At 39.6% G+C, this 11,734-nt stretch overlaps 1 protein-coding gene across 3 annotated transcripts in view; it reads left to right on the forward strand.

Annotated features, from left to right (window-relative positions):
* The window catches only part of sirt5 (sirtuin 5), a 36,434-nt gene extending 25,504 nt beyond the window's left edge, over positions 1 to 10,930 (forward strand). For all 3 annotated transcript variants that reach the window (XM_041184404.1, XM_041184403.1, XM_041184402.1), the window contains exon 9: positions 10,564 to 10,930. In XM_041184404.1, the coding sequence (XP_041040338.1) occupies positions 10,564 to 10,639 (76 nt within the window). In that variant the 3' untranslated portion in view covers positions 10,640 to 10,930. The remainder of the gene's footprint in view (positions 1 to 10,563) is intronic.
* Positions 10,931 to 11,734: the final 804 nt, after the last annotated feature.

An 11,734-nucleotide genomic window follows, 5' to 3' on the forward strand; every position in this document is an offset into this window, starting at 1 on the left:
ATGTCTTATATGCAGCTCAGAACTATGTACAGCACCCACCAAGCGTGAGCTGACCAGGATCCTATACAAGTTCAATAAAATTTCTCTATTTTTGAACCTGCCCCCTGAAATAAATCCCAGTGGTTTAACATGTTTAATTGCTTTTCTGACCTATAATGGTGCTTTTCATATTTTGTGCACCTGTATCCCTAGAACCTCTTGCTCTTTTACTCCGTTCGCTTGTTAAAGTTCATTTGTCACTTAACTACCCAGCCTGCAAGGACTGCGGCCTAGAGTGGAGAAGGTCAATTCGCACAGGAGGTCATTAGGTCTGTCATATCTGTGCCAGCTCTCTGCAGGCTAGTCCCACTCACCAACCCTTTCCCCATAGGCCTGTGATTTTTTTAACCCCTTCAGGTGCTTGTCAGATTTCCTTTTGGAAGCTATGATTGAATCTGCCTCTGGTACTCTTTTCAAACAGTACATTCCAGATCATAACCACGCACTATTTAAAAAAGAGTTCACCCTCTCACCATTGTGAACAATTTCCCCCTCCATTGTCTGGGCCCCTCATGACTTTGAACACCTCTATCAAATCTCCTCTCAATCTTGTGTCTTCTCTTGTCATCTCTTTGGAGAACAACCCCTGCTTCACCAATCTATCCATGTAACTGAAGTATTTTAACCCCTGAATCATTGTGTAAATCTTTTCTGCACCCTCTTTAAAGCCTTTAGGCCCTCACGTCCTTCCTAAAGTGTGGTGCCCAGAATTGGACACACTAGTCCAGTTGAGTTATGATAAATGTCCATAATAACTTCCTTAGTTTTGTGTTCTATGCCTCTATTTATGAAGCCCAGATCTCACATGCCTTTTTAACCACTTCTTCTCTATCTGCCCTGCCACCTTCAACAATTTGTGCACACGCACCCCTAGGTGTCTGTTCCTGCACCTGCTTTAGAATTATATCCTTTATTTTATATTGTCTCTCCTTTGCACACAGAAATGCTTCACTTGGCACTTCTATGTTAAATTGCATCTGCCATATGTCCACCCAATCCACCAGGCTATGTCCTCTTGAAGTCCTATCACTATCCTCTCAGTTCACTATTCTTCAAAGTTTTGTATAATTTGCAAGGTTTGAAATTCCTAAATCTAAGTCATATTAATATGGAAAAGCAGCAGTCTTAGTACTGATCCTCGAAAACCGCATTGTATACTTTCCTCCAATCTGAAAACCAACTGTTCACTACCTTGTTTCTTGTCATTTAACCAACTTTATATCTGTGCTGCCACTGTCCTTTTTATCCCACGGGCTTCAACTTTACTGACGGCCTATTATGTGGCACTTTATCGAACCACCTTTTGGAAGTCCATGAGCACCGCAACAACCACATTACCCTCATCAACCTTCTGTTTACTTCATCAAAAACTTCAAATCAAGTTAGTTACACTCAAAATAAAAAAAACAGAAAATGCTGGGAATACTCAGCAGGTCAGGCAACACCTCTGGAGAGAGAAACAAATTTAACATTTCAGATTGATGACCTTTCATCACAGATCCTGCCTGGCCTGCTGAGTATTTCTAGCATTTTCTAATTTTATTTCAGATTTCCAACATCCATTGTATTTTGCTTTTGTTTTTGTAATAGAAGTTTGACACAATTTGCCTATAACAAATCTGCCTACATTTCCTAATTAATCCAAACTTGTCCAAGTGACTGTTAACTTTTGTCCCAGATTATCATTTCTAAAAGCTTTCCCACCACTGAGGTGAAACTGACTGGCCTGTAGTTGTTAGGTTCATCCTTGAGTCCTTTTTCTGATCAAGTGTGTAACATTTGCAATTCTCCAGCCCTCTGGAACCATCCTTATATCTAAGGAGGATTGGAAGATTATAGCCAGTATCTCCTCAGTTTCCATCTTTATTTTTCTCAGCATCCTCGGATGCACCCCATCCAGTCCTGGTGATTTGAGTACAGCCAACCTGTCTGGTGGTACCTCTTTTTATCAATTTCTAGTCTACCTATTATCTCATCTACCTCCTCTTTCATTATGACTCTGGTAGCATCTGCTTCTGTGGCGAAGACCATGTGTAGCTCTTGTTTTAATCCGTAATCAGCTCCAGCCCTCCTGTTATGAACCACGTACTAAATATTTGCCAATGGAAGACTTTTGAATTATTCCTTTGTTAATTGCCAGTCTCTTCTCATTCCCTTTAGGTCTTCTTTTTCACTTCCTCTCTGACCTTTATATTCAGTTTGGTTCTCACTTGTATTATCAGCTGGTCTTTTTCTGCTTCATATTACTCTCTATCAAAAAAGGATACAGTAGCATAGTGGTTATGTTGCCACATTAGTAATCTAGGGAAGGTGAGCTCAGATTCCATCATCACAGTTTGATCATTTGAATTCACTTTCTCATAGGATATTTATCATTTGAACCATGCTGGGACCCATGTTCTGGTGAGTCTTATAACTAGGGCAGTAGAGGGAGCTTTAAACTAAATGATGGGGAGAAGGGATCATGTGAGAAGAGATGTGGTAAATCAAAGGGAAACAATGAGGTAATAGGCCAGGTAGCAAATTTGGCTAATGATAACCAGAGTGTTGCAGGAAGGGACAGAGTGTACAAACTTAAGATTGCACCATCAGATAAAGCCAGGGAGATCGCAAGAATGGTAAAAGACAGAGTTAGAGGCTCTGTATCTGGATGCACACAGAATTTGTAACAAAATGGATAGATTGTGAGCACGGATAGAATAAATATATATGACTTGATGGCCATTACAGAAAAATGGTTGCAAGGTGATTAACATTGGGACCTGCATATTCAAGGGTACATGACATTTCTGAAGGACAGGAAGCTAAGAAAATGTGGTTGGATAGCTTGGTTAATTGAGGATGACAGCACAGTAATGAGAGATGACCTTAGCTTGAAAGAGCAAGATGTAGAATCAGTTTGGGTAGAAATAAGAAATAGGAAAGATAAGAGGTCACTTATAGGAGTAGTTTATAGGTCCCCTAACAATGGTTACACCGTAGGACAGTGTACAGTAAGAAATAAATGGGATGTATAAGGCAAAATACAGGAAGAAATAAATGGGGCATGTAACAAAGATCATGGGTGATTTCAATCTACATGTAAATTGGACGAAGCAGATTGGTAAAGGTAGCTTGGAAAATGAGATTATGGAGTGTATTCAGGGCAATTTCTTAAGAGCAGTACAGTCAAGAGCCAACCAGAGAGCAGGCTATTCCAGACCTGGTGATATGCAATGAGACAGGATTAATCAATAATCTCATGATAAAGGAGCCTCAAGGTGACAGCAATCATAGCATGATAACATGAATTTCATGTTCAGTTCAAAGGGGAGAAGATTGGGTCTAAGACTAGTGTTTTAAACCTAAAGGTAGGTAACTATAAGGGTATGAAGGTAGAGCTAGCCAAAGTGAACTAGGAAACTAGGTTAAAAGGTAGGACAGTAGAGGTGTGGGAATTTTTCCCTCAGCAGGCAGGTGACCCGAATGGAAGAAAAATAGTGCGCAATGACATCGGGCAAGCATCCCAACGTCATTGTGCACTCTCGCGAGTGTTGCAGTTCATGATTCAAGCTGGCTGGCTTTTAATTGGCCAGCCACCGTGAAATCGTGGGCGGCAGTCAGTTTTGCGGCTGCACTCAGACCCGCCCACTGCACCTGCCCGATGAGGTAAAAATCCTTCCCGTAGCGGCAGACTTTTAAGGAGATATAACACTCAGCAAAGATTAATCCCAATGAGAAAGAAAGACTCTTTGAGAAGGGTACATCATTGATGGCTAAATAAGTAAGTTAACATTTGTATCAAGTTGAAAGAAACACTACAAATCTGTAAATATTAGTTGTAGGTCAGAAGATTGGACAGATTTTAAGAACCAGCAAAGAATTACTAAAAGAAATATTAGAGGGAGAAAGTAGAGTATGAGAGAAAGCTCGCTATTAATATTAAAATAGATAGTAAGAGTTTCTACAAATATTTAAATAGGAAAAGAATAACTAAAGTTAGTGTTAGTCCTCTATATATAGAGAGAGAGTCTGGGGAATTAATAATTTGAAAACAAGGAAATGGCAGAGGCTTTGAACAGGTTTTTTGTGTCTGGCTTCACTGTAGAAGACTTAGAAAACTTCCGAAAGAAACCTTGAAAATCAAGAGGCGAAGGAGAGGAAGGAATTTAAAACAATCATCACTAGGGAAAAGGTACTACAAACATATGAATTAGGAGCAGGAGTAGTCCACTCAGCCCCTCGAGCCTACTCCACTGTTCAATAAGATCATGGCTGATCTGATTGTAACCTCAACTCTACATTCCTGTCTACCCCCAATAACCTTTCACCCCCTTGTTAATCAAGAATCTCTTTACTCTTCCTTAAAAATATTCAAGGACTTGCTTCCAATGCCTTTTGAGAAAGGGAGTTCCAAAGACACGCTACCCTCAGAAAATTTCTCCTCATCTCTGTCTTATATGAGTAACCCCTTATTTTTAAACGGTGACCCCTAGTTCTAGATTCTCCCACAAAAGGAAACATCCTATCCACATCCACCCTATCAAGACCTCTCAAGATCTTTAATGTTTCAATCAAGTTCCCTCCTATTCTTCTGAATTACAGTGGAAACATACCTAACCTGTCCAACCTTCCCTCATAAGGCAACCAGCCCATTCCTGGTATTAGTCTAGTAAACCTTCTCCGAACTGCTAATGCATGTACATCCTTCCTTAGATAAGGAGACCGTATAATAAGTACTAAATAAGTACTGAACACATTACTCCATATGAGGTCTCACCAGTGCCCTGTAAAACTGAAGCATAACCTTCCTAATTTTGTAATCAATTCCCCTCACAATAAATGATAACATTCTATTAGCATTCCTAATTACTTGCTGTATCTGGCTACTTGTCTTTTGTGATTCATGCACTAGGACACTCAGGTCCCTCTGAATGTCAGAGCTCTGCAATCTTTCACCATTTAGATAATAAGCTTTTTTATTCTTCTTGCCAAAATGGACAAGTTCACATTTGCCCACATTATATTCCAGTTGCCAGATCTCTGCCCACTCATTTAACCTATCTATGACCTTTTGTAGCCTCCTTATGTCCTCTTCACAATTTACTTTCCTTTCTATCTTTGTCATCAGAAAATTTAATAACATTCCTTTGGTCCCCCTCATCCAAGTCATTTATATAAATTGTAAAAAGTTGAGGCCCCAGCACTAATCCATTTAGCACACCGCTTGTTACATCCTGCCAACCAGAAAAAGACCCATTTATGCCAACTCTCTGCTTCCTGTTAGCTAGCCAATCTCCTGTCCTTGCTAATATGTTACCCCCTACATCTTGACCTTTTATTTTCTGCAGTAACCTTTGATGTGGCACCTTATCAAATGCCTTCTGGAAATCTAAGTACAGTACATCCACCAGTTTCCCTTTATCCACAGCATATGTGACTCCTTCAAAGAACTCCAATAAATTGGTTAACTTGATTTCCCTTCTACAAAACTATGTTGCCTCTGAATGATTGTCTATAACTTTTCTAAGTGCCTGCTATAACATCTTTAATAATAGTTTCTAACATTTTCCCTATGACAGATGTTAGGCTAACTGGCTTGTAGTTTCCTGCTTTCTGTCTCCCTCCCTTTGAATAAAGGAGTTAAATTTATTATTTTCCAATCTAATGGAACCTTCCCTGAATCTAGTAAATTTTGGAAAATTAAAACTAATGCATCAACTATCTCACTAGCCACTTCTTTCAAGTCCTTGGGGTGAAGTCCATCCGGACCTGGGAATTTGTCAGCCCCACTTAGCTCAATACCACTTGCTAGGAAAACTATTAGACCTAAAGGCAGACAAGTCTCCAGTACCAAATAGCCTGCATCCTAGGATGTTAATAGAAGTGGCTGCAAAGATAGTAGTGGCATTGGTTATAGTGTTCCAAAATTCCTTAGAGATTCTGGACGGTCCCAGTGGATTGGAAAATAGCAAGTATATCTTTATTCAAGAAAGGAGGGAGACAAGAAAGCAGAAAACTATAGGCCAGTTAGCCTAACATCTGTCATAGGGGAATTACAGATTCCATTATTAAGGAGGTTATAGCAGAATACTCAGAAAATCATAATGTGATCAGGCAGAGTCAGCATTGCTTTGTGAAAGGGAAATCATGTTTAATTAATTTGAGTTTATTTTGAGGAAATAACCAACAAGGTGGATAAAGGGGAACCTGTAGATGTGGTGTACTTGGATTTCCAAAGATATTTGATAAGGTGCCACATCAAAGTAAGAGCACATGGTGTAGGGGGAAATGTAAGCAGGAATAAAGAATGGTTTGCTAACAAGCAGAGAGTAGGGATAAATGGATCTTTTTTGGGTTAGCAAGCTATAAGTAGTGGAATGCCACTGGGATCGGTGTTGGGGCCTCAACTATTTATAATCTATCTAAATGACTTGGATGAAGGGACTGAATGTATTAAAGCTAAATTTGTTTGATGACACCATGATAGTTAGGAAAGTAAATTGTCAAGAGGAGGTAAAGAGTCTACAAAGGGATATAAATAGGTCAAGTGGGCATAAATTTGGCAAATGGAGTATAATGTGGGAAAACATGAACTTGGCCACTTCAGCAGGAAGAATAGAAAAGCAGCATATTATTTAAATGGAGAGAAATGACAGAACTCTGGTACAGAAGGATTTGGGTGTCCTGATACATTAATCACAAAACGTTAGTATGCATACACAGCAAGTGATTAGAAAGGCTAATGGAATGTTGGCATTTACTGCAGGAGGAATGGAATATAAAAATAGAGATGTTTTACTGCAGTTGTACAGGGCCTTGGTGAGACCACACCTGGAATACTGTGTACAGTTTTTGTCTCCTTATTTGAAAAAGGAAATAAATTCATTAGAAGCAGTTCAGAGGAAGTTCACTCAGCTGATTTCTGGAATGAAAGGGTTATCTTATGAGGAAAGGTTGAGCTGGCTGCGTCCATACCCAGTGGAATTTAGAAGAATGAGAGGTGATCTTACTGAAACATGTACAATCCTGAGGGGACTTGGCTGGGTGGTTGTTAAGAGGATGTTTCCTCTATGAGGACTCTAGAACTAGGGGACACAGTTTAAGAATAAGAGGCTGAGATGAGAATTTTTTTTCCCTAGAGGGTCATTAGCATTTGGAATTCTCTTCCCAGAAAATAGTGACGGCAGCATTTGACTGAGTGTGGCATCAAGGAGCCCTAGCAAAACTGGAGTCAATGGGAATCGGGAGAAAACTCTCCACTGGTTGGAGTCATACCTGGCACTAAGAAAGATGGTGGTTGTTGGAGGTCAGTCATCTCAGTCCCAAGACATCACTGCAGAAATTCCTCAGGGTAGTGTCCTTGGCCTGACAATCTTCAGCTGCTTCATCAATGACCTTCCCTCCATCATAAGGTCAGAAAAGGGGATGTTTGCTGATGATTGCACAATGTTCACCATTCCTCAGATACTGAAGCAGTCATGTCCATATGCAGGAAAACCTGGACGATATTCAGGCTTGAGCTGATAAGTGGCAAGTAACATTTGCACCACACAAGTGCCAGGCAATAACCACCTCTTAACAAGAAGAATCTAACCATCTCTCCTTGACATTAACAGCACTACCATCACTGAATTCCCCACTATCAACATTCTGGGGGTTTCCATTGACTAGAAACTGAACTGGACCAGCCATATAAATACAGATTACAAGAGCAGGTCAGAGGCTGGGAATTCTGCAGCGAGTAACTTGCTTCCTGACTCCACAAAGCATGTCCACCACCTACAAGGCACAGGTCAGGAGTGTGATGGAATACTCTCCACCTGCCTGGATGAGTTCAACTCCAACAGCACTCAAGAAGCTCAGCGTCATCCAGGGCAAAGCAGCCCGCTTGATTGGCACCCCATCCACCACCTTCAACATCCACTCCCTCCTCCAACGAGGCATGGAGTCTGTACCATCTAAAAGATGCACTGCAGCAACTCACCAAGGCTCCTTTAACATCACTTTCCAAACCTGTGACCTCTACCACCTAGAAGAACCAGGGCAGCAGATGCATGGGAGCATCTCCACCTGGAAGTGGAAGTGGGAACTATATCGCCACTCCTTCATTGTCACTGGGTCAAAACCCTAGAACTCCCATCCTAAAACAGCATTGTGGGTGTACCTATAATACAGAGACTGCAGCAGTTCAAGAAGGCAGCTCACCACCACCTCAAGGCCAATTTGGGATGGGCAATAAAAATACTGGCATAGCCAGCACATTGTGTGAAAGAATAAAAAAAATCCCTCCCCTGTTCTTCCCCCTCTTGAATACAGTGAATCCAGGAATATTTAGTACCCAGTTTTACCCCTTTTTTTTGAGCCAGGTTTTTTATCGGCATATTGTATTGTAAACCTGAATTAGATCTTATTCTATTTACATTTAGTCTTGCCCTGCATAACATTTTATTATTTCTTACTCTAGTGCTGTATGTCTCTCCCAATCCTTTGTGAACTTTGCTTCTCCTTTCTAATGCTACATCTTGGTTCCTATTCCCCTGCCAGATTAGCTTAAACCGTCTCCCAACATTAGTCCCAGCTCTGTTGAAATGGAACCCATCTGACCCACCTCCCCAGAATCAGTCACAGGAACCTAAAGTTCCTGCAGTGTCTAGGGGAGATTTAAGAAGTGTTCAAAATTTTAAAGGGTTTTGATAGAGTAAATAATAGTTTCCACTGGCAGGAGAGTTGGTAAGCAGAGGTCAAAGATTTAAGATAATTGGCAAAAGAGCTAGCTGGAAAACTTTTTTTTCATGTTAAGTTATAATAACCCAGAATGCACTGCCTGAAAAGGCAGTGAAATCAGATTCAGTTGTAACTTTGAAAAATAATTTGGACATGTACTTGAAAGGGAAAAATTTAGAGCTGTGGGAAAAGAGGGAGGGCACATTTAGAATTTAGCTGGCACAAACAATGGATTGAATGGCCCCTTTGCTGTATGACCCATGAAAATATCACCATATCTGCTCATTAATAATATTTTTTCTATGGGTGGTCTAAACATAATTTGAGCAAATTAAAACATTTAGAATTTTTCTTGTGATTCTTCACAGTCTTTGATTCTCCAAGGATTAATCCATAGAATGCCAGTGTTGCAAAATCTGAACCCTTTGGAACAAACCCCTACCCCTAATTTTACTTCATAAAATCTGTTTTAGGGTTGGAATTAATGGTTAAGTTTAGAATCACTTTACTTTTGCTGGGAGTTTTTTAGCAGAACCTTTTTTCAAATAGTCGCTTGGTAGTACAGAACTTGAGTATTGCTGAAAAATGTCTTTATTGATGAAGACTATATTGGGTTGAATTTCAGGAGCTTGGGGATTTTTTGCCCAGACAAGGGAGTGTATGGATCTGTTTTGCAATGATTAATAGTCATGACATCAACAGCTTTCAAACTCTCCATGGTGCTTTTGGAGAGGGGTGCTGACAGTTAAATTACTGTAATGCGAATTTTGTGTTTAATATACAATTTAAAAATCCTATTTTAACCTTAATTATAAAAACTACAAATGATATTTATTGACCAGCTTCCTACCTGCTTTTCTGTCCTTTTTTTCTATATCCTGTCAAGCTGGGCACAACTTAAAATCATTACACAATTAATTCTCAGTGCTGGTTGTGGATTAAGTGGTTGACATTTTGTTTGATCTGGGTGTGTTCGAGTGATCAGTCCAAACAGCGATCAAAGCAATTGGGCTAACATTTGGTAGTGCAACCAGCTGAGAGTGATTGTTGGTGGCAGAAGAAATTAAACTGTTTAAAATCCATTTGCTTGGTGTCAGAGCAAGAGTTCAGTAAGATTTGACATTAATTGAAGCAACTTCACTAAATTCCCCCATATGTATATGACTCTTTTGGCCACTAAAATTTCAGGTTGGAAATGAAGACTAGCTGAAAAAATGTCTGAAATGTCATGGAGACAGAAACATTTTGATTCTTCCTATATTAATCTACCTGTAATGGGTTGCTTAAAACAACAGTAAGATGAAAATGAAGACATATGACATTTGAGCTAAGATAAGTCAGACTCAGTTTGCATGCTGGGCCTAATCCAACATTTTGGCAGAGGCTACATTTGGCAAAAGGTATTTCTACTAGTGTGTCCAAATAAATTATATCCAAAATATGTACCAATATAATTTCTGGCCATAAGATCATGCATCTAATCTGTACGAGTGCATGGCTGCCACCAAATTGATCCTTCCTCTTTTTAGGCATACCTGGTGGCTGCCTGAAATTGGTAATGAGTCAATTAAAATGGGTAAAGGGCCCCTTCTGTGACATGTGTGGAAGCATTAAGTGGAAAATATGTTGTGACTAATTTGCTAGTTTTACAGTGACCCTTAAAGGTTTGGAGAAGTGTTGTTTGTTTGTCACCTTTTGTAGAATGTGGAGGAGCTGTAGTGCCTTCTTCCAGCACAGTCCTGCCTCTCTTTCCATCTCTCCACCTGCCTGCCCACAGAGATAAATTGATCTAATTGATGGAATATATTCTCTTTGCAGATTTTATTTTCAAGGCCCCTGTGGAACAACACTACCACCAGCACTTGCTCGTCATGAAAGTGAAGTCATTTTTTAAGGAACGTATAAATATTCACCGGTCTTCCCAAACAGTGATGAATAGGTCAAGTTATGTTATGTAATGTAGCACTTTAACAAATTGTGGTGCTTTCAGCATTAAGAATCAGTGAGTGACAAAGGACTTTTATCAACTCATGAATTTAATTACAAGATTAACTGTTTTGTGCTCCTTTGGATTTATAAGGTTGTTCCTTATAAATGCCTGTCAGCTGAATAGTACTGTCAGAACATTCAATCATTGTATTGTACAGAAATGCCTATAAATAAAACAGTTGAATAATTTAAATTATTGATGACTCCATTTTGATTGGTCTTTACCTGTGCAATGCTACTCCATATGAAATCTTCATTTAAACTGATCTCCAATTTCTATTGAAAGTAGATAGTATTTATCTGTTCTATTAGTGTACTTTGCGAAGGTTTTTTTTTTTCAATTGCTTGTAGAATTTGTAACAAGTGTAGATTTTTACTACTGTAACATATAAAACTAAATTTAGGTTGCTTTCAGTGTATTGAGTGGAAAGTTAATTGGGAAAGAAGTGATCAAGTAGGATTAGTTTTGTATCTCATACTGCCATTGTACTGCAATGAGTTGCCTGTAGAACATAGATTACAGCAGGACTCGCAGCAAGCAGATTATTTTACAGCAAAGACCGTCAGCAAACAATCTACAGAAGCAATACCAGTCTCTACAAACTGGAGTAAACAAGTATAAAAACAAAATAACTGCGGATGCTGGAAATCCAAAACAAAAACAGAATTACCTGGAAAAACTCAGCAGGTCTGAATTCGGTCGAAGGGTCATGAGGACTCGAAACGTCAACTCTTTTCTTCTCCGCAGATGCTGCCAGACCTGCTGAGTTTTTCCAGGTAATTCTGTTTTTGTTTTGGAGTAAACAAGTCATGACCGAAACTGCAGCAACTTCATGTGAAAGCGGTAACGTGCGGAAAATGCTGGAAATAGTCTCAGCAGGTATGGCAACAACTTTGGAGAGAGAAACGGGCTTCACGTTTCAGGTCTCTGACCTTTCATCAGAACTGGGAAAATTAAAAAATATAATTGGTTTTGAGCAAGTGAAAGGGGGAGGATGTG

The sequence above is a fragment of the Carcharodon carcharias genome, chromosome 3 (genome assembly GCF_017639515.1).
Source record: "Carcharodon carcharias isolate sCarCar2 chromosome 3, sCarCar2.pri, whole genome shotgun sequence".
In the NCBI taxonomy this organism is placed as follows: domain Eukaryota; kingdom Metazoa; phylum Chordata; class Chondrichthyes; order Lamniformes; family Lamnidae; genus Carcharodon; species Carcharodon carcharias.